The 23,150-nt window shown below is 41.7% G+C and overlaps 1 protein-coding gene across 1 annotated transcript in view; it reads right to left on the bottom strand.

The window, feature by feature from the left end:
* Positions 1-23,150, bottom strand: part of zcchc2 (zinc finger, CCHC domain containing 2) — a 71,177-nt gene that overhangs the window by 8,826 nt on the left and 39,201 nt on the right. Inside the window, exons 4-10 of the mRNA XM_080752179.1 lie at positions 21,271-21,342; positions 18,638-18,738; positions 14,121-14,212; positions 9,141-9,203; positions 7,507-7,567; positions 6,501-6,615; positions 1,312-1,385 (exon numbers count right to left, since the gene is read on the bottom strand). Of these exons, the coding sequence (XP_080608305.1) occupies positions 1,312-1,385; positions 6,501-6,615; positions 7,507-7,567; positions 9,141-9,203; positions 14,121-14,212; positions 18,638-18,738; positions 21,271-21,342 (578 nt within the window). The remainder of the gene's footprint in view (positions 1-1,311; positions 1,386-6,500; positions 6,616-7,506; positions 7,568-9,140; positions 9,204-14,120; positions 14,213-18,637; positions 18,739-21,270; positions 21,343-23,150) is intronic.

Genomic DNA, 23,150 nt, shown 5'->3' with positions numbered 1-23,150 from the left:
ATTTGGACAGAAATTGGGTAATTTCCTCTTGTTATCAAGCTAGCCAGGGCTTTTACTACTTCACTTAATCAAATGGTCTGACATTTGGCAAGAGCAGAGATTACTGTAGTTACAAGTAGATTTACGTTTTTAAAGTTTATAAAAAATAAAGAAAGAGGCCATGGGTACAAGCAGTGGTGTGTTCTACCTGATAAGGGGGTATACGTAGTATGCTGTGTTTAAAAAAAAAATGAGAAAAAAACGTCTGCCCTCGTGAAAAAAACGTCTGCCCTCGTGAAACGTCCATCAAAAGTGCTCTGGATACGCTCAGGTGGGAGTGGCTGGGGGAACAACAAGCGACTTTTTGATGTTAATGTTGCATACCGTCTGATGTGAAGGAATGCGTGTGGCTAATGGCTATTATTCTTGAGGCGATAAAAGGAACAAATATCTCTAAAACACTAATATGTCCCGGTTTTCAACATTCACTACAAAACTGTCCCGGTTTTCGCCAGAATTAAAATAATAGTAGCTGTTTTCAGTGGTTGCATAGACATTCATCATGTTCTTTTCATGAAACACCTAACAAATTCATTGCGTGTCTGAATATGGTCTGAATTCAATGCTGAGACTGTTTGTCAATTCCTCACTGCCTGTATGCAACCCTGCGGTGTGTATGTGCGCGTGCACGAACGTTAGAGAATGGGCACACGCGTGCGCTGTAACGCGCATTGCTTTTAGGGTCCTGGTTTTAGGCAACAGTGGTGAATGAACAATGTGTGATGTCATCAAGTTGTACTTTACAATACAAACCCCAAAATCAATCCTCCAGTTAGTTCTAGGCAACACAGAAGAGGGGGAACTTTTTTTTTATTTCCACACAACTCCTCTAAGGTATATTAATGACATACAGTAGTTCAATATTGAAAATGGGTGGTCTTCCCCTTTAAGTATTGACAGTTGAAGTGGTTAAATATCTGAAAACACAAATTGACATAAATCCAAAATACACTGATTATTGTGCTGTCAAACGATGAAACTACATGGAATCTATTAACAGGTTGTGGGTGTTCCTGTTCATCTCTCTCTCAACTAAGGGGTCCTTGGCCTGAAAACCCCTGCCATAGACTGTAAAAAAGCGTACTCGGTCGGACGGACGAACGGACGGACGGACGGACGGACGGACGATGTGCCGTTTCTCATACTAAACTGCTAATATGTGTTGCCGTTCACTGTAATTCACCAACCTCACCAAGTCAAATTCCTTTTATGTGAAAATGTACAGTAGGCTATGTGTCTGAAAACAATGGAGCTGCTGCTGTCATACGGTACCTGTCTGTGGCCTGCATGGTCCAGCTCTTGGTTTTGCCGACATGGTGACCGCTTCTCTTCTCAGCATCCTGGACCTTTGGAGGAGAGGAGAGGAGAGACAGGAAACACTGAATTTTACAATTTCATGAAGAGCATTTCTTATAGGTTAGGTCATTATGCGTTGTATTACTCAGGGACTGCTGCTCTTCCTCTGTTTATGTTGCTGTGGATGTCGGAGCTTGTACGCTAATCAAAGCTCATTTTAAAGTCAATAATTCAGGTAAGATTTAGTTGCCGTAGGGCAGAAATCTTGTATATCCATATTTAAACTTTGTATGTTTTTATTTTTATTTTTATGTTTTTTTATCCCACGATTTTGTCACCCATTTTTCACCCAGTCCCAAATGCCTAAGCTGTAATCCTGGGCGCTACTCTCCCTCTGCCAACCTGAGTTCCTTTCCCCTCCATCAGGCGCCCCAGCTGACCAGGGGGAGGCAGTATAGAGACCAGGGTTACTGCCTGTTTTTTGTGAGGGTACCCACCCTAGGAGACACGGGGAGAACATGCAAACGCCACACACTTCACACTTTTGCCAACCCCATCTAGGGTATGGGTATGGGCACTGTATGATCATGCATAGAAGAACACGCCCCCAGCGCCCACAGCGTCCCCGGTGGGAATCGAACCAGGGACTTTCTAGCTGTGAGGCAACAGCACTACCGACTGCTCCACCGTGCTCCCCTCTTTTATTTCTTATGAAAAATAGCAGATATACAAGCTCACAGCGCGGCACCGAGTGCCGCGCTGCGAGCTTGTAGATCTGCTATTTTTGAAAAATCTTGTTTTTTTTTTTTTTTTTGCATGTTTTGAATATATGTTTAAAAAGCGAACATTTGTAACTCAAATATTTGCATCTGGGGGGTCCCTGGAACAACATGTTTTGAGATGGGGGTCCGCGGCCAAATACATGTCATTTTGGGGGTCCTTGACATGAAAAAGTTTGAGAACCACTGATTTAGAGGAAGGACTTAGAAGTCGGGTCAAAGATCGGGTCAAAGATATTCAAAGACTTGCACGCATTTTCACGATTTTTCAAAAATAGCAGATCTACAGGCTCGCAGCGCGGCACTCGGTGCCGCGCTGTGAGCTTGTATATCTGCTATTTTTCAATAGTTAAAGCATAAAATAATGGTTAAAGTGGTTCAAATCTAACGCGACTCAGGCGCGTTCCAGGTATTTGAGAGTTAAATGAATAGCTTACTTCGTAGTATTGGCTATGTTTGCGATACTTTAGTAATGAAAGTGGTAAGGTCTGTCTGTGGGCTTATAATAATACAAGAGCCTGCGACTAAATACAGTATCTACATAGAATCCTTAATACCGATTATTGTAACGTTACACCAATCACGTTATATGTTTTATTACTTTTAAATCATGCATGTTCCAATCGTAAATCAATAAAATCGTTCAAGCTATCTTTTCTCCAGTGTCAATAACACAACTCCCATTTCTAAGTGCCATCCCATTCAAAGGCCATACGTCTCATCACTCTGCCATTGTGATGTGAGAGCATGTCACGCCAATTAGAATCAATTGTAATCATTTTTGTTGAAAAATGTGTATATATTTCTTTTTTTACATTTTCAGAGTCAAATTAATGTTTCAGCTTGCGGTTCACAGCCAACTGAATCAAGTTGTGAATGACATCATGTATATTTTGAGACAGAGCAGGGACGTGCAGAGAATGTTAAGAGAGACAGGGGCTGACATTTCTAAAAGGTCCTTTTGGTGAAAATAACAGACATCCAAGCTCACACCGCGTCGCGCTGAGCTTGGAGGTCGGCTATTTTCAATAATTCTTTCAACATAAGATGCTGCATTCAAGTTCAGGAGAGTTTAGGCAAGGCAATTTTCTTGAATGCTGCCTTTAGTTGGAGGCCTTAAGGATATCTCGCGCTAATCAGTCTAAAAGCGCGAAATTTTGCACAGATGTAGCTCAGGGCATGCTCTAATGATTTAGCTAGGGCGCCCGAGTCGGCGACCTTCGGGGTCGCCACAGCGGCCAAATCAAGTTGGGCTCCCATTGACTTTCTATACAGGAGGAAAATACCCAGAAAAAAAATAAAAAATCTGGGTATTTAAGTATGATCTGAGGGGTCTAACTAGGGGTTTGTCATCATGCTGAATCCATTGCAAGCATTTGTTTTGCACAAAAAACATTCCTTGGGCTAGAAATGGCCTCCGAAAACGATGCATGTATGGGTGAGCATTCATGTTAGTCGGAGGTAGGGGTGCCACGGTTCGTGTAGCCCACGGTTCGGTTCGTACCTCGGTTTTGGGGTCACGGTTTCGGTACGGTTCGGTACGTGTTTTGCATTAAAAAAAAAAAGGAAAAAAAAAAAAGTTTGACTTTCCAAAAATCTATTTTTATTTTGCTTCTAAGCAAATTGAATTATGACAGTGCCTCTTAGCCTAAATAAAAAGGGGGAAAAAGATTTTCTTTTCTATTATCATTATCATCAATATTGGCCGTCGTCTTCAATTACAAAGTGCTTTATTTATGAACAAATTGTTTTGCACACAACAAGAGATACTATAGTAGGCTACAAGCTTGAGCAAATAGCCTCTAAGTTTTCATTACTATAACCAAAATAGACGGGTGTGTTCACTGTGTTGCCAAATTTTGCGAGAGGAATAAGCAACCAGGTCTATGAAAACAAGGCTTAAATAAGTGAATATAGGCCACGTGAGGTCTTTAAACCTATATTCGTCGGCTATTTACAATCTACAAGCTCACCACCGCATCCACCATTATTTAGCCTACAAGCAACTTTACATAAAAACAAGCTCAACGTGGCTTATAATAATCAGACATGGCAACACACCATGTGTCGTTCTTCCACTATGCAGTCAGTCAGTGAGACTAGCGGGTGTCTGACACTCTGGATGGGGGCTATGCTACGTTTGGCTTTGTTGCTTGCTAACGGTGCCTGCTATGGCCAGTCTAAAAACAGTCTGTAATGATATATGGGACTAACAACAACAAGCAGATTTCTCCTGGACTTGTTCTCCACGTTACAACAACTACAATGCGTGCGCTCCGCACTGCACAGCTTAGCGATTAGCAAGCTTCGTTTTGTTTTTCCATCTCTGTGAGGACTCTCAACTGCTCTGCTGCGAGTGTGAATGTCGGCACTTGTTACAGAGTAGGTGGGGGTGAGGGCTACGGTGATTTGACATTAGTGCGTGTTTACTCGCGGAGCGGGGTTTAGTGGAGATTGTCTTGTGCACGATGCACAGTGTCTGTCCAGCTGTAAGAAATTAATTAATTGCAAAACCGAAAATCCGCGGTTCATAAAGGCGTATTGAACCGTGCAGGGCGTACCGTACGGTTCGGTTTTATACCGTGAACCGTTGCACCCCTAGTCGGGGGCCATAGGGTTTTTTTTTTCTCGTGCTAATCAGTCTAAAAGTGCCTAATTTTGCACAGATGTAGGGCATGCTCTAATGATTTAGCTAGGGCGCCCGAGTCGGCGACCTTCGGGGTCGCCACAGCTCCAGAAAACACCCAAAAAACTCTGAAAAGTGATGTTCTCATCACTTTTCATCACTAAACCATTGTTTTCTGAGGCCATTTGTAGCCCAAGGAATGTTTTTTGTGCAAAACAAATGCTTGCAATGGATTCAGCATCATTACAAACCCCTAGTTAGACCCCTCTCATCCAACTTAAATACCCAGAAAAAAAGTGTTTTTCTGGGTATTTTCCTCCTGTATAGAAAGTCGATGGGAGCCCAACTTGATTTGGCCGCTGTGGCGACCCTGAAGGTCACCGACTCGGGCGCCCTAGCTAAATCATTAGAGCATGCCCTGGGCTACATCTGTGCAAAATTTCGCGCTTTTAGACTAATTAGCGCGAGATTACCATGTCATCTCCCTTAGGCCCCCGACTACTTCAGGTATGGCATGGAAAGAGGGTATTTGCATAGTAAAAACTGCATTCATGGTCTGGAGAGGGCACTTTTTTAGACGGATAAAAGGGCAGGGGATCAAGCCCCCTTTGATATCTATGTGTGCACGTGCCTGAGACAGAGAGAGAGAGGAAGAGTGTGTGCGAGAGAGAATGTGCCTTGTCAGCAAAAGTGCATGCGCATAACACCACAACACAACACACATGATTCAGTTTGACATAGATTCTCTCTCTCAAACACACACCCACACAACAGTGTGGTGTCTTTAGCACAAAGGTAAGGTCAACTCCCGGAAGCCAAGCTATAATCATTAACTAGAGAAGATCCGAAGTTCACAACGTTTGTGTCACTGGTTTTAATTGGTAATACACCACAGCTGGCGTCGATCAAGCAAGCGGTACGAGTTGGCCCGAGAGCTGTGTGTTATTTTTAGTTAACACATCGTCGACTGTATTTATTTAATTAATTCAGTAGCCTCTGCCACGTTTTTTTCCAGTGTTTTCACCTCATTTCCGACGGCTCCGTGAACGCACACCATGTGTCCATATGTAAACAGAAGCTCCCTGGTTGCGGCAAGAGTCAAGACTATCGTCTTTTCTTTCGACCGGAAAAGGAGGAAATTATAACTACGATCATCCGTGCTTTTGTTATGGTCCGTAGAAAAGGGCTTTATTATTATTAGTATTTTATTTTTTGTAGGAAAAGAAAATGGGATTTTTACTCAAGTCGTGACCCATAAAAAATGGTCCGTGACCCACAAATGGGTCACGACCCACTTGTTTGGGAAACAGTGATCTTGACCACACATGGGCAACTGGCGGCCCGGGGGCCATATGCGGCCCCCACCATCACTCAATGCGGCCCGCAGGTTAATATCAGATTACTGCTTCCAAACATGTGAACATGACATTTAATTACTTCAGTCTAGATTAGTATAGCTTACTTTTTTAAATGTCCATATGTATTTGAGTTCATAAAGCTAGCAAAAGAACATATAAATGCATTCAAAATTAAATAAAATTTTACTTTTCAGAGTTCCAATTAAAACATAGCTAACCCTAATTTTGAATTCCAATTCAAAAATAGCAAAAATTAGCCGTTCTACAAGCTCGTTTTGAGCTTGTAGATCTGCTATTTTTTGCTATTTTTGAGTGTATATACATTGTGGCCCTCTGGAGTGAATGTGAAAATATAGTGGCCCTCTCCATGATCAAAGTTGCCCACCCCTGATCTAGACTGACCTGCTGGCTGCCAGGTTCCTGGCCACTCTTCGTCACGTTACTCTTCTTCCTCCGTTCAGCTTGGCCGTTATAATCAGCACTGTGGGCTCCCTTGGAACCTTTTGCACTGGAAACACTGGAGCAGAGGGGACGGAATAAACGGCTGCACACCAGGGACGTGCAGAGAATGTTAGAGAGGCAGGGGCTGACAAAAGGGCACTTTTGGTTGAAAATGTCGAAAATTGCAGACCTCCAAGCTCACACGACGCGTTGTGAGTTTGGAGGTCGGCTATTTTCGGTGCTTGATCCCACACTGAACTAAGTATGATCAAGCCAATACTGGAGATCTGGCGTAGAGGGCAATTATTTAAACATACAGTAAGATGCTGCATTCAAGTTCAGTAGAGTTTGGACAAGGCAATTCTCTTGAATGCTGCCTTCAGGTATGGCATGGAAAGAGGGGCATTTGCATTTCTTTCACCATAGTGAAAACTGCATTCATGGTCTGGAGAGGGCACTTTTTACAGACGGGTAAAAGGGCAAGGGCTCAAGCCCCCTTTGAAGTCTATGTGTGCACGTGCCTGCTGCACACTGTTCCTTGTGTCAGCAATTGATCGTATTCACATGCTGGCCATTTTGCTCCCTCACAGTTGGGAAGTGTGACTGCCACAGCAAAATGGCCGCTGTGTTAATTATGGTCAATGAACCATGACGTTAGCGAATATATTCTAGAATGATGACACAATGGGAAGAAACACTTAAGCCATATATACTTATCACCAACAATGAAAATAGACGACCTACAAGCTCACAACTGCGACACGTTGTTAGCTTGTAGATGGACTATTTCCGCTATTTTTGAAATAACGGCATGCCCAAAATAATGGCAGGTTGAAAATCGTTGAACACAAGATTCAACTATGACAAACTAGGACAGAATGAGATGAAGAGAAGAGAAGAGAAGAGAAGAGAAGAGAAGAGAAGAGAAGAGAAGAGAAGAGAAGAGAAGAGAAGAGAAGAGACTTACCCAACACTGGGGATCTTGCTACCAATCTTCTTCCTGGGTCCCTGAACGTATGACTCTACATCTGGGAGAACAGCAACAAAACCACCATTAGAACCCACAACAAGCCAGTATTACGTTTTAACCCAGAGGTCTTCAACAGGGGGTCCTCAGAGTTACTACAGGGGGTCCACCAAATAGCAGATCTACAAGCTCACAACGCCTCGCGCTGCAAGGCGTTGTGAGCTTGTAGATCGGCTATTTTTTTTTTGGTACAGAAGTTTGGTGTAGAGGGGAAAGAAGAGCAGACTAGTAGTTATTGACAGTTCAAGTGGTTAATTATGAAAATACACATTAATCCAACCTACGCAGTAGCCTAGTAAACGACCAACTTCCGTAATCCAGTAGGATTCCAAATGAAATGGTTTACGGAAGAGGGTGGTTTACGAGGCTACCTACGCAGATGATATTACTGTCAAGTCTAAACAGTAATAAACCATGTACATGTTTTATCTGCAACACAATTTTATACGATATGTAGTGGGGGTCCCTGCTTCATCTCTCTCAGAGCTAAGGGGTCCCTGGCCTGAAAACGTTGAAGACCCCTGGTTTAACCCATTTTCACTAGGGTTGTGATCTGGAACCGGAAGACGCAACAATCCAACATGGAGGAACCGGAATTACAATACTGGTGGTTCAATGTCAAGGACCAACAGAACTCTGACAGTCTACACAGGGGTGTCGCACCAAATTCTGGGCCCTGGGTACAAGGATTCACTGTGGGCCCCCGTACAATTATTTTGTGCTTTAACTATTGAAAAATAGCAGATATACAAGCTCACAGCGCGGCACAGAGTGCCGCGCTGTGAGCTTTTAGATCTGCTATTTTTGAAAAATCGTGAAAATTTGTCCATTTCAATTTGAATATTTCAAATCCTTCTAAGGTTTTTGGAAAAAACAATGTTTCTATGTCAGTGTTAGGGATGGGACAATATGACAATGTCATATCACGATTATTGTGACAAAAGAAATCGTGATTTACAATATTATCCCGATAATGGCGGAACATTTGCCAAAAAATTGCAGATCTACAAGCTCGTTGCGACGCGTTGTGAGCTTGTAGATTGGCTATTTTTTGGCAAAGACATTTGATAAAGAGTGAAAAAGAGACTGTATCAAGTACCTATATTACTATATTATCATTTTACCAAGAGAGGGTTTAAGTGGTACCGGATATGCAGCTCGGCAAATAAAAGGTGAATTGATCCCAGTGCATGACGGACGGAGGACGATATAACGATAAATTGAATCTCCACGATACGATTATCACAATAAACGATAATATCGCGTATCGTCCCATCCCTAGTCATTGTTGCTCAAACTTTTTCATGTGAAGGACCCCCAAAATAATATGTATTTGGCCACGGACCCCCATCTCAAAATATTTAGTTCTAGGGACCCCCTCAGAAGTAAAATTTGAGCTACAAACGTTCGCTTAAAAAAATAAATATATTCAATATTTGCACCCATTTTCACGACTTTAAAAAAATAGCAGATCTACAAGGTCGCAGCGCGGCACTCGGTGCCACGCTGTGAGCTTGTATATCTGCTATTTTTCAATAGTTAAAGCACAAAATAATTAGGGCGTGTTCTCTCACCTTCCTCTTGGCTGGAGGCATCAGAGCAGTCGTCCTGATAGGCTTTCCCCAGCTGGCAGTTGCCTGGAGAGAAAAAAACAGTGGTGTTGTTAGCTAGCTATCCGACGTGCCTCAGAGACGCATTTTATCCCAAAAGGACCCAATGGACGCAAAGATAGTGAGTTCAATGTGTCCTTTCGGATGACAAAGTGTGTTATGTGTCTTTTTAGTGGGGACTCGATGAGAATTTCCCTGGGACTCATTACAAATAAAACACACAGCTCGGCGCTCCAGTGGCCAAGTGGTTTAAGGCACATAATGTACCACATTGGCTTTGACGCCTGACATCGCGCCCAATTCCCGAGCCCGAAGGCAGATTTACAGCATATCACTCCCTTATTCTCTCCTACCCCCCCCCCCCCCCCAAACAAAAGGACAGGTCCTGTGACTCATTTAGTTGAAAACCCAGCAGCATCACTAGGGCTGTCACAATTATTACATAATCGTCTAATCGCAATTATTTTAGATAATCGCAATCATTTTGCATAATCATGTTGAGAAATGTTAACTCATTCTGTGCCAAATGCCAAAATGGCTCCAATGTAGCTGTGCCACGGTTTTGTATGTTTTTCTTTATTGCGCAATCAAAAAAAAGTTTTTTTTTTTATAAATAACAGAAACAGACACAGTTGTTGTGATTCAGTGGCAAAAAGAATTTTGTCAATCAGACAAATGGTTCCAGAGCTGTTTGAATGAAAAAAAGTGTCCATCCACTAGAATGGACACACATTTTCTCAATCAGCTCAACGAGGGAGCCAACACACAGAGAAAAGCATCTCTCTGATCCCAGGTCATTTTGACATCTTTTAGAAAAAGAAAAAAAAAAATGAAAAAAAAAATGTTTTTTTTTTATACAAAAAACTCAAAAGACGTCATGAGACGTCATTGGCACTGAACGCATTTGCAAAAAAAACGTCATGAGACGTCATTGGCACAGAATGAGTTAATATAGTTTCAAACACTTTCAAAAAGTAGTGGAAATAGCAGATCTACAAGCTCACAACGCGCATTGTGAGCGAGCTTGCAAATCGGCTATTTCCACTATCAATGTTCTTTTTAAAGTTGTCAAATATTTCAGTAATTCATTTGTATATTTAAGTTATGTGTCATATCTACCATGTGCAACTTCAAAGCCTACAAGCCAAACAGAAATGTAATTGTCAACGACAACTACACAATTAATTTGTTAATCGTAGTCATTTGAGTGACAATTAATCGTCATGTAAAATGTCATAATCGTGACAGCCCTAAGCTTCACTGGAGAAACCTACACTTTAACACACACACACACACACGTCACGTCGTCACACGCACACAAGCTGTGGAAATAGAGTACACTGGTACAGGTGCAACGTGTCACACCAGGTGTCTTAGATGATGGTGGCAGTGGAAACAGTGTGTGTGTGTGTGTGTGTGTGTGTGTGTGTGTGTGTGTGTGTGTGTGTGTGTGTGTGCGTGCGTGGGAGAACACCATCTGGGCCAAGCAAAAGGCCAGTGTGTGAGAGTTCATGAAGAGTAAAAGCAAAGTGCCACAGAATGTCCTCTTCCAGTGGACCGGGGGATTTTCAAATCTTTTTAGGCCGTGACCCCCAAAAAATAAACCTATTTGCACTGGGGACCCCCACCCTGAACAGCACTTGGAATTGTAGGTTTAACATTTAATGTGACTCGGTTCCACAGATAAATATAGTGAAAATAGCAGATCTACATGCTCACAACGCCTCGTTGCGAGGCGTTGTGAGCATGTAGATCGGCTATTTTCACAATGTTCGCCTCTTGCTTACTTAATATTTGACAGTTTGGTATTAACTCTTTGAGTGCCCCCTTTTTCACCACTAGAGGGCCCCAATGACCAGAGAATTCTACTTAGACAGTGCTGGTATATGCACAAGCCCTGCAGCCATGACATGCCTGAACACTTTCCTTTGAGCATGTACAGGAAGAGGATGAAGTTAGCTTGAAGTTAGCTATTGGCTACCAAGCATTTTAGAAGATCTATTTTCTGCAATTTAGCCTTGATTAAACCTTGCACACCTCATGCATGGGAAAAAAACAGAGAAGAATGAGCTCTAAAAAATCCAATGCAATCCTGGATTGCATTGGAGTGGATTTGTGCAGTTTGTTCACAGCTTTCAAACAAAAAAATCCGATTGGAAATCCGTTCAGGCATTCTTGAGATAATAGCCATTATGTTTTACATGTTATGTAAACAAAAATGGCTGCCCTGTATGTTAGATGGGGTTGTATGGGGGTGGAACATGCAAAATCGCGATTGAAATCATGTTCACCAGATTTGATGGGGTCCAAAAAAAAAATTTCAAAAAATTTTGTTTAAAAAAAAAAAGAACCAAAACATATTATTGAACTCTAGTCTCCATGGCGTGACTAATCAATAGAAAAAAAGTCATTTTGGGGGTGAACTACTCCTTTAAATTGTCACTTTAGAAATGTGCAGCGACCATGTATAGTGTATACACTTATACTGTGTGTTGGTTTGTTTACCATTGAGTGAGAAAATAAATTACATTAAGCTTATCATCTTGGGACCCCACAAAATAATTTGGGGACCCCACTTGGGGTCTCAAGTTTGAAAACCACTGGACTACATCAATGGTTCCCAAACCTGTGCCCCGAAATTGACACTTATTAGCCCGCGGACCACCATTTGAAAAGATAAGCCAGGGATCCCCATATAAGAGACATCTATTAAGGCTCTAGCAGAAACTCTCAACCACTTTAATTTCAAGGACCCCTAGTTTGACAGGCATTAGACTACAAACCCCCATTTAATGGCAAATTGGGACTCCAATCTATATTGTAAAATCAATGTTAATTTAACTCTGAGGGTGTACAAATGGAACCAAATGGACCCGTTATGGTCCATTTGGTTCCATTCGTACCCTCTGAGTTACATTGTCCACATGCCAAAGGAGGGAGGCTCCACCTCGGTAGGCCTGGGTCATAATACAGATCAATTTCATGCTTATGTAAAACTCTATTACACTTTGGCCGCCATTTATGCCAAAACGCATTTTCAGATTTTATCACACATGGCTGCCATATACGCGTGTATATCGGTCTTTTCATTGCTTAATATCAGACGGCCGTCTAAAACACCCCGCAGTGCAATTTACAATTTAGGCTTTTAGCAGACGCTCTTAATCCAGAGTGATTTACAATAAGCAGATAATACATCCATACAATAAGCAAGGTAATGCATCATGATGACAACAGTCATTTTGTTCTCCTATCCGTTCATCTGTAAGCTGTCACAACTAAAGCCGTTTTATCCGCACGGATAAAACGGACAATTTCATTTTTTTAAAAGAAAACAATGATTCTCTACGACCTCATGCACACCGGATCCGAATTTGCCGTGCGACGAGTGGCTGCGGCCGTGCGTTTTTTCTCTCGATCGAACCAAGTTCAATTTGTGCGTCTTGTCGTATGCGGTAAAAAACTCATCACTCCTTTTATGACTCCTTTTGGGATCCGCAGCGCAGATTCCGCACAGCATTGCACACCAAATCCAATGCGTTTTATTCATGCAGCAAACGAAAAAAAACGCAACTGTCCTGTGTGCAAAGGGCTTAAGAGTGGAACAATTCCCATTTGCTATTTATCCTTTACGTGATGACAGCAAAACCTCAACCTTTTTATGCCTACATTAAGACATTTAACTGCACTATTCCTTCTGCCCAGTAGGTGGTAGTGATAACTAACAATCGTGCGTTTCTGATACAAAATATACACTAGCTTAATTGGAAAAAAAGTAAAAGCAACAATTTCCAAGGCAGACCAAGCGAAGTGCACATTTTTAAACACACTCTGACATTGTTTTGGTCTTAAAGGGATATTTCACTTTAAAAAAAAAACTTTTGGTCCTTTTATCGTCTAATCAGGCTTTTATCAGGCTTTTAGACGATAAAATGACCAAACGTTTTTTTGAAAGTGAAATATCCGTTTAACTCAGTCTGTAGAGCACTCGCCTTCAAAACACATGGCCATGGGTTCGATCCTAGGCACCGCCAACTCGGCATATCAGTAGTAGCACAGCTTGGGTGTAGCAAGTCATGCGTTAAGTACTGGGTTCCAATGGTAGGTGTTGCACTCCACCTCAGCAATCCATCTCCCAGGGGTCTAGTGCACTGAAACGGAGGGCTGATAGTGCTGTGACCTACACTTCCTTACTTTTTTTAAATTTCTTTTTTCTTAGGAATGTGACAAAAACCAAAGAAAATGATTGAACCTCAACTATTGAAGTCTCCATGGCGTGTGTAATCAATAGAAAAAAAGTCATTTTGGGGGTGAACTACTCCTTTAAAGTCGAGCTGAAATGGCTTTTCTTGGGCATTTTATTTTGAAGTGTCACTCTGAAACGGAAGCCTCTGATTTTCTGAACCAATCAGAAGGGACCAGGCTTTCAGGGGATGGGATGGTAACGTGACGCGCAATGTTATCGTTTGTAGCCACAAGGCAGAGGGAGACGGCCAGTCTGCCTCTTGTGCAGAATGTGTGTTACCAAGTTGCTTATTATTCTAACCTATAATGTTTTAAGATACATGGACGTCATCCTGAATGACATTCAAAACGGAATAGCTATATAATTAAAAACAGCTGTGTTTGGATGAATGCCAGCAATGGGAATAAAACAGGTGAATGTAATCGAAGGTTCATTTATATTCAAGAAGACCTGTTTATGTCATCATGCAGCACGTTTCTGTTTACAGGAAGGCCTTTTACGGACTTTTGATATTAAAATACACAAAAATGGTTACCACGGATAAGCTCTATAAGTGTGAAAAACATATTTTTCATTTCACTGGGTCTTTAAGTAAAAGTCAGACCCATGTTGGAATCATGGACACTCACACTCACACACACACACACACACACACACACACACCACACACACACACACACACACACAGTGTTACTTACATCTGCAGCAGGTAGGTTTTGAGTCACAGTTGAAGAAACTGCAGACCTTCCTGGTCTGTCTGAAGAGTGGAGGAGCACACATGAACCTCTCCCTGTCACACAGAAAAGAGAACATGCATGTTATTGTCACAGTAATGTCAAGGGGAACACACACCGGCTCCGGACAAAACAAAATAAAAAAAAATCACTGCACACCAGGATTTTCATAGATAAGTTCCAAAAACATTAAATACTCAAAAAACATGATTTGGCCGGAGTCCGTCTTTAAATCTCTGCGTGCTGTTTTGTATTTTTGGGTCTCAATGGAAATATTGCGGGATTATGCAGGACTAGACGGTAATATTGTAGGATTATAGGGGACTAAAATAGCACTTAAATTGTACACACGGGTAGGAACTGTCAGAAATGAACTGCAATCGGTCCGAAATAAATATGCTCAGATATCCAGTGGGAGCAGTGTTGATTTCGTCGACTAAATCTATGACAAAAACTTTTTGTCTACATTTTATGTTTGGTTGCTCTCAGGTGTTCGTGCTGAAAATAGCCGATCTACAAGCTTGTGAGCTTGTAGATCGGCTGAGGTGGCCACACACACACACACACACACACACACACACACACACACACACACACACACACACACACACACACACACACACACACACACACACACACACACACACACACACACACACACACACACACACACACACACACACACACACACACACACAGTACCATATATCATATACGCATATACTTGGTTGGAAACAATTCTGTTGACATTTCTGTGTGTTTGCGCTGTGATGCATGTGTTCAAGCCAAACAAACAACTGATATAATGTCCAACCATGCATGGAGCCAACATCTTTTTCGATTCAGACAGAATTGGTTACATTTTGTTGTAGATAATTGCACCCCCAGACAAGTGCATTACTGTGAAATTAAAATCAGATTGTATATGTTTTCAGAGTGCCAGGAGCAGGGTGGGTGCCAGATCACATTATACTCCACTGAAGGTTTCACTTCTGGCACTTTCACTTCACAACAAAATGAAACTTATGGGGACGGGCAGGGGTGAGTCTCCCTGTGCATAATGTTTGTGTCTGTGTGTGCGCGTGCAGAAAGGCAGTTGTGCGTTTGACTGAAAACATAGGCTTTCACAGTATTTATTGACCAAAATGTCAAATTCTGTCACAGGGGCGTCAATTCGGTATGGCAGGGGTATGCAACTGCCATACTTTTATTCCCCCCCCCCCCCCCCCCCCCCAGTCCAGGGCAGGAAATAAGTTACTTTTAACTCATCCAGTGCCAGGAATCTCCACTAGAGGGCGCCCAATGGCCAGAGAATCCACCATAGACATACGCTGTATATGCACAAGCCGTGCGCAGCCATGACGCGCCTGAACACTTTCCTTTTTGTCATGAACAGGAAGAGGATGAAGTTAGCTTGAAGTTAGCTATTGGCTACCAAGCATTTTAGAAGCCCTATTTTCGGCGATTTAGCCGTGATTAAACCTTGCGCACCTCACGGATATGCATGGAACGGAGAAAATGAGCTCTAAAGATCCTGGATTGCATTGGAGTGGGCCGATGTAAACAGATCGCGGCCGGCGGCCGGCTCGAAAATTTAGCCCGGTGCTTCGGTAAGGCCTCTGGATGTTTTTTTTATTTTTTTTATAAAAAGCCGGACTGGTTCGGGATCGGCACCCCGAACCCCGAAAAGGCTGAAATAAAGCCGAACTAGTTCGGGATAGGCACAGTAAGAGTTAAATATAAATCCATGAATGTTTCTTTGTCTATCTGTGCTTGTTATTATGTTGATAAATTACAGTAAAATAACTACAAAATGGTCACTTTATAAGGGTTACAAGGTATTATAATTGTATTCTCCACACTAGTATTCTCCCCATCTTGACAAAATGGTATTTTCCCAGGTTCCGCAGGTCAGCTGCACAGGTGCTATGCATTATTGTTAATTGTGGCACGTTTACTAACATGCCTAGTTTAGCTGCACTTGAACAACCGTTCCAGGCTACCATGCAGCACTGTGCGGATGACGACTCCCATCTTTGCCATACCCTCGCTTTTGCTGAACTGACGCCATGTCATGTTTTGCATTAATTTCTTAGTTACACAATTCCACTAGGTACCTATGGTTTGTCTTTTTCATTTACTGAAATCATAATATGTGTGAACAACAGGGTAGGCAATGGCTAGGGCCAAGAATAATCATAAGAAATGGAAACTCGCTAAGTGGCCGGATGGGTGGGCCGTGATTGTCACGTGGGCCCCGATCCAGAAAAGGTTGTCAACCACTGGGCTACTCCCTCTGAGGTGTTGTAAACCAGTGGTTCCCAAACTGTTTTGCTCGAGACCCAAAAGGGAAATTTAGACATTTGCCCTTGACCCAAACTAGTGAAAATAGATGATGTAAAAGCTCACAACGTGTCGCTTCACGCTAGGGCATTCACCAAATATTCGAATATTCGAATGTCAAAGTCACTATTCGACGTTGTTCACCGAAGTCGAATATTCGCGTATTATTATTATTATTTTATTTTTTTCTCTTTAAAAAATACATAGTTTATAAAGCTTTGCTAGATAGGAAGTCATAAAAATGAGTTGTCAATGCCCCTGGTGGATGAATTTGTTAATGTTCTATACCAGGGCTTCTCAAACCTTTTTAGGCCGTGACTCCCAAAATAAACATATTTGAACTGGGGACCCCCACCCTGACAAGCACTTGGAATTGTAGGCATTACATTTAATTTGACTCGGTTCCGCAGATTGTGAAAATAGCAGATCTACATGCTCACAACGCCTTGCGTTGTGAGCATGTCGATCGGCTATTTTCACAATGTTCGCCTCTTGCTTACTTAATATTTGACAGTTTGGCCAGTCCTGTCGAATATTCGACTATTCGAATACTTTGAGGTCGAAAAATTTGAATACTAAAAATCACTATTCGTGAATGCCCTACTTCACGCCACGTTGTGAGTTGTAGACCGGCTATTTTCACTACTTCTTAACACACCGGGTGCCCAGGATTATTCAAGATTTAATCGGCCGTTGCCATGGAAACTCAACATTTTACCTTGTTTTGAGGGTCCAGCGAAAAAGTTATCAGAGTATTTTCTTTCACTCAGAACAGAAAAAAATTAAAATCACGGACATCAGTGCTTTTGTAACGGCCGGTAGAGAAGGCCGCGTTTTAAACATGAACGTGATTTAACAGTTAGACTAGGAGATAAACACACTTTTGTGTAGCAGCTTAACACCACAGTCAACGAGTGAGCCGGATTTCCCGGTCATGTGATACCCCTACATTATAATTTTCACTCCCAGCACCTTATATTTATAGCATATCGTCGTTGTTGGGTGGAAACCTTGTATGTCCAAAACCGTTAGTTTTGTTTTTATCATCTATAAAATGTACTAAACTAGTGAAAACAGCAGATCTACAAGCACACAACGCCTCGCGTTGCGAGGCGTTGTGTGCTTGTAGATTGGCTGTTTTCACAAGTTTTGTGCTACAAGTCTTGTATGATGAAGCAGGGCTTTGCTTTACCAAAAGACGTACACATTTGAAACTTGGAGATACAAGGTTTCTGCCAGACAGTGACGATAATATTTTAGTGATTATGTTGCGAGGAAAACGTTAATAGCCATTTTGGTTTAGAACTGACTGAAAATAACTTTGTACTTCAAGTTTAAAATGACACTAAATATCTTTCAAGTGTCCAAATCAATTCCAAATATTGTCAAATGATCTCGCGGCACCCCTGGACAGCCGTCACGGCACCCCAGGGTGTCCCGTCACCCACTTTGAAAACCCCAGCTGTACGTGTTGTGGTTAAACAGAGACATCAAAAAGAGTTTGACACGTTGGCACGTCGTGGACCTCCTATGAGTTTTCTAATCCAGTGTTGGGCAAATAGCGTTGTAAACGGTAACATGGTGGTAATCAGCTGTAAGCAATGTCCCTGTTGGTCCTACCCAGGCAGGCATGTTGTTGCCTGGATAATTCATGAAGCATTCCCAGAACAGAAAGATCCCATGATTGGCCGCTAGTTGCGCTGTTTTCCCCCCGCGAGGTACCAAAAGGAATATTTCTCCATTTCTAACCTTAATAAACATCGTCATAAATACTTTATGGTTCCTGACGCTAGTAAAAAACTGTCTTTCAGTCACCATGATATGCGTTTTGTGCAATATGTTCACATTTATGTTAAAATTGATGATAAAGTTGTGGGGGGCATGGACAACTAAACTGATACCAGCCGGCTGTGTTCTTCTTCGATGCTTTATTTCGGGAGGCTCAACACCACATTCTCCCATGTATCCCTGCGGTTCCACGTGACCTTTGGCAGTCAATAGCATTCCTTATGATTCCTTGGGTACCATTAAAACAATGATGGCGACACCCATACAAGGGACAAAAAAGCGTCATTTTTGCCGCATAGAAACCAATGGCTTCGCAGTCTCCATATTTTTTTTAGAGTCTATGGTCCTACCTGAGGCATCTCTCCATGTCACAGCTCTCATACTTGTCTCCCTGGCTGAGCAGCAGCAGGATTCCCTTCTCAAAGGACTCGGTGCTCTGCTCTTTGGGAAGCTGGGTGACACACAGACAGGAGAGGACAGGTTTTCTTTAACGTCATCATTCATTTAGCCCATTTAGGCCTGGAATCAGTGGTTCTCAAACTTTCTCAAACTTTTTTATTTCTCGATGACGACCGCTGAGCCAGACGTTATCCAGCTTATTACATGACTACTTAATAAAATAATTTGACTCAAAACTAAAAACAAAACCAAGTATTTTCTTGCAGTGAAAGTATTCCACAAGTCACCCCAGCGCAACACGGTCGCCTCGGACGTTTATCAAATAGAATCTATTTTCTGTTATCGCAACGTCTATTTCTCGCTTCAAATATATATAAAAAAAAAATCTTGAGGGCAACATTTAGTTGTAAATTATACTGTTTTTTTTTAATGGCTGTCATGTTGGATACGGCATAAAATTCACGCAGTGCAGCAGGTGCTCTGAGCCGTTGATTAGGCATGGGTCCATTATAGACCGGAGCGGTCTGTTATCAAGAAATAACACACGGCTGATTTCAGCGATTGACCAATCAGAATCAAGCATTCAACCAAGCCCTGTAATAGAGTGATAACAGTGTTATAGAGGCTATTTTGCATGGAAATGAATACAGATGTGCCTTGAGAAGTGAGTTTGAAAACATGACCAATGATGAAAAACTCCCATACCTACTGGGACAAGTACAACAATGTTCGAACACAGCAGCAAGATTTGTGAACTGTTGCGACAAAGGAAGGCTAGAAACACAACCACCCTAAGGACTATAAACCATGGATTGACATCTAGACCTACTGCACATACAGTATGAAACAGAGCTGCTATCTTTAAATTGATTTTGAGAAAAAAATAATGCTGTTATTTGTTCCAAAAGCTTTATACCCTGTATATATATATAAAATGTCATAATGCGACATAGCTCTGTTTACACAATGCTGTACCCCCTCCCAATGTATATATGTTCCCCATTTTCAACTGTCTTTATTTTATTTGTGACACTTGCTTTGGCAATGTAAACGTATGTTTTCTCATGCCAATAAAGCTCCTTTGAATTGAATTGAATTGAATTGAGATCTTTACTTGGCTTTTGGTGTGCCTTGGGCAAAAAAGGTGTGGTGAACATCCCTCATATTTAACATCGGTTTCAAAATTGTGTAATCTACAAAGTGACCAAAAATATGTATCCAAAGCATGATAATGTCCCATTTTTGTGTTGAACCAATCCATTTTCATGTGACTTGTTATTAGTAAAAAAAAAGAAAAGAAAAACACACAAAATAAAAAACTCAACTGATTATATTTTTTATTTTTTTACTTGATGGGTCTCATATTAAATGAGGTGATTAACACGTTGATCAATCCGAAGTACAGCTCTGTAAGATATCGCTCTCATATGTGGAAACATTGGTACGAGTGTCTTTTATAGATGTTTTCATTTGTTTTTTTAGATATATAATTTATATATAAATATATTTATCTTTCATGAATTTATATTTTATTTTAACTGTTTGTACGTCTACCATTGGCTTTGGCTGTAATACATTTTGATTGATTGATATATATATGGGCCACTGAAAGAAAGAAAATAGCCGCTCATAGCTCATAATGTTTGTCGACTTTTATAGTGAGGGAAAGTTAGCCTATTGTGCCTAGACCAATCTGGGAACTAAATCTAAATCACTAGCTTTCTTCACAAATGTGTTCATAAAGGTGTCTACTATCACCTCTGAACTTTGCCCAACTCCCTTGACATACTTTGTGGGAGCCAATCAAAGTTGGGGGTATCGGGATACCCAGGGCCTGGGATTAAAGGGGGGAAAATAAAAAATGGCCAATATGAACGAGGTGAATGAGGTGTGTAATTAGGGAATTCTTGGGCTGCTGAATCCATTCCAACCATTAGTTATCAGTAAAAATGACTCCTTGTCCATAAAAAAAGGCCTAATTGGCTAAGGCTTAGCCAATCATGTCATTCGAGTTCACCTGTGTCCTGTTAGTCTCTATGTTTTAAATCCTGTGTTTGAGTGTTCCTTGTCAGATTGCATCATGTTATCCTGTGTGTCATAATGTGTGCTTAGTTACCCACCTGATCTTGAATAGTTTTCGTGAATTCAAACCCTACTCCAACCTTTTTTTTATTGCCAACATTATATGTCTCATGAAAACGAATGGTTGGAATGGATTCAGCCGCCCAAAAATACCCAAATTACACACCTCATACGTTCATATTGGCCATTTTTTATTCCCCCCCCCCTTTAATCCCAGGCCATCGGGATACCCAATAACTTTGATTGGCTCCCACAAAGTATGTCAAGGGAGTTGGGTTTGACAAAGTTCAGCGGTGATAGTAGACACCTTTATGAACACATTTGTGAAGAAAGCTCGTGATTTAGATGTATTTCCCAGATTGGTCTAGCAATAGGCTAACTTTCCCTAACTGTTAGTATTTCTATTTTTCGCACATAATGACATGCCCAAAAGAGATGCGAGGTTGGAAGTCGTTAAACGGCAACCAAGTCTCACAGCAAGGGGTGAAAAGTGTGCGCCTACCTTAAGTAAGAAATTCTCCAGCTCCAGGTGGGTTTTTGTCACGCTACTGGATGAGTTGTCCGACCACTGGACCTGAAACACACAGAGAACAGCACACAATCCCTCAGTATGTGTGGACAGGGGTGTCGCACCAAATTCTGAACCCTGGGTACAAGGATTCACTGCGGGGCCCCCCATGAATGTTCTTCATAGCGGGAGGAGGTTTAACCCATTTAGACTGGGAATGCATTAATATTACGCATTATGTTGTGCTTTAACTATTGAAAAATAGCAGATATACAAGCTCACAGCGCGGCATGCTATTTTTGAAAAATTGTCTTTGAATGTGTCAAATCCTTCTAAGGTTTTTTGAAAAAAAAACTATGTTTCTATGTCAGTAGTGCTCAAACTTTTTCACGTGAAGGACCCCCAAAATGATATGTATTTGGCCACGAACCCCCATCTCAAAATATTTTTGTTCCAGGGAACGCCTAGAAGCAAAATCTGAGTTACAAAAAAAAATACATACATTCAAAGATTTGCGCACGTTTTCACTACTTTTCAAAAATAGCAGATCTACAAGCTCGCAGCGCGGCACTCGGTGCCGCGCTGTGAGCTTGTATGTCTGCTATTTTTCAACTCAGTCCCACGTTCTCCCCCCTTGTGACGCCCCTGTGTGTGGACCATTCAGGCATGACTGCAAATCACTGGGCTGGATGTGTGGTGACTGGTGAGGTGGCTTTAACACACTGGGTCACACTGAACTCAAGACAAGCAATGTCAGAGAAACCAGACTGTGAGACGCTGCCTGTCGCTTTGGAACGGAGACAAACATGAAGACGGGTCTTCCCCCGGTGTATTCTAGCCCTGGTGGTGGTGCAGCGTTCTCTCCCAGTTACACAGATGTAGGGCATTCACTGAATATTCGAATATCAAAGTCACTATTTGACGTTGTTCACCGAAATCGAATATTCGCTTTTTTTTCTTTTTTAATATTGTTTTTTCTTTAAAAATACTGTATATTATGTTTCTTCATGGTTTATAAAGCTTGGCTAGATAGGACGTCATAAGAACCCTGACAAGCACTTGTAGGTATTACATTTAATGTGTTCCACAGATAAATATTGTGAAAATAGCAGATCTACATGCTCACAACGCCTCGCAACGTGAGGCGTTGTGAGCATGTAGATCGGCTATTTTCACAATGTTCGCCTCTTGCTTACTTAATATTTGACAGTTTGTCCAGTCCTGTCGAATATTTGACAATTCGAAGACTTTGAGGTTGAATAATTCGAATACTAAAAATCGCTATTCGTGAATGCCCTACACAGAGGTACTAAAAACGTCTACTAACAACATCGTTTATGGACAGATTTAGCTAAAACGGTCGTCAACTTCCTTGTGCGAGAGAGAGAGAGAGAGAGAGAGAGAGGGGGGGGGGGGGGGGGAGGGAGGGGGAAAGGGAGAGCGAGAGCGAGAGATAGCATCCCTTTGTATTGGTACAAATGGAACCAAATGGACCCATTCCATTTGTACACTCTTAATATGATTTTATAATATACATTGGGGTCCCAGCGATATATAAATGCCATTAAATGGGGGTCAGTAGCCTAATGCGTTTCAAACTGGGAGTCCTTGAAATTCAAATGGTTGAGAATCACTGCTAGATAGCTAGATATTATATTAGCATATATCGGTATCGGTTAATTTCGGTATCGGAAATTAAGAGTTGGATAATATCGGTAAAAAAGTCAATATCGGACAACCCTACGAAAAATAGTTACTAGTGTTTAGTAGTTTGATTAAATATTCTTGGCAGTGGAAGAGTTAAGTGAAGCACAGTGGCTTGGGAAATGGATTCATTGTTGTCTAGAAATGAGGGAAGGAACAGAAGGTCAAGG

This window comes from Nannobrachium achirus, assembly GCF_963921795.1.
Source record: "Nannobrachium achirus genome assembly, chromosome: 21".
Classification (NCBI taxonomy): Eukaryota; Metazoa; Chordata; class Actinopteri; order Myctophiformes; family Myctophidae; genus Nannobrachium; species Nannobrachium achirus.
This window is presented reverse-complemented; position numbering and strand designations above follow the sequence as displayed.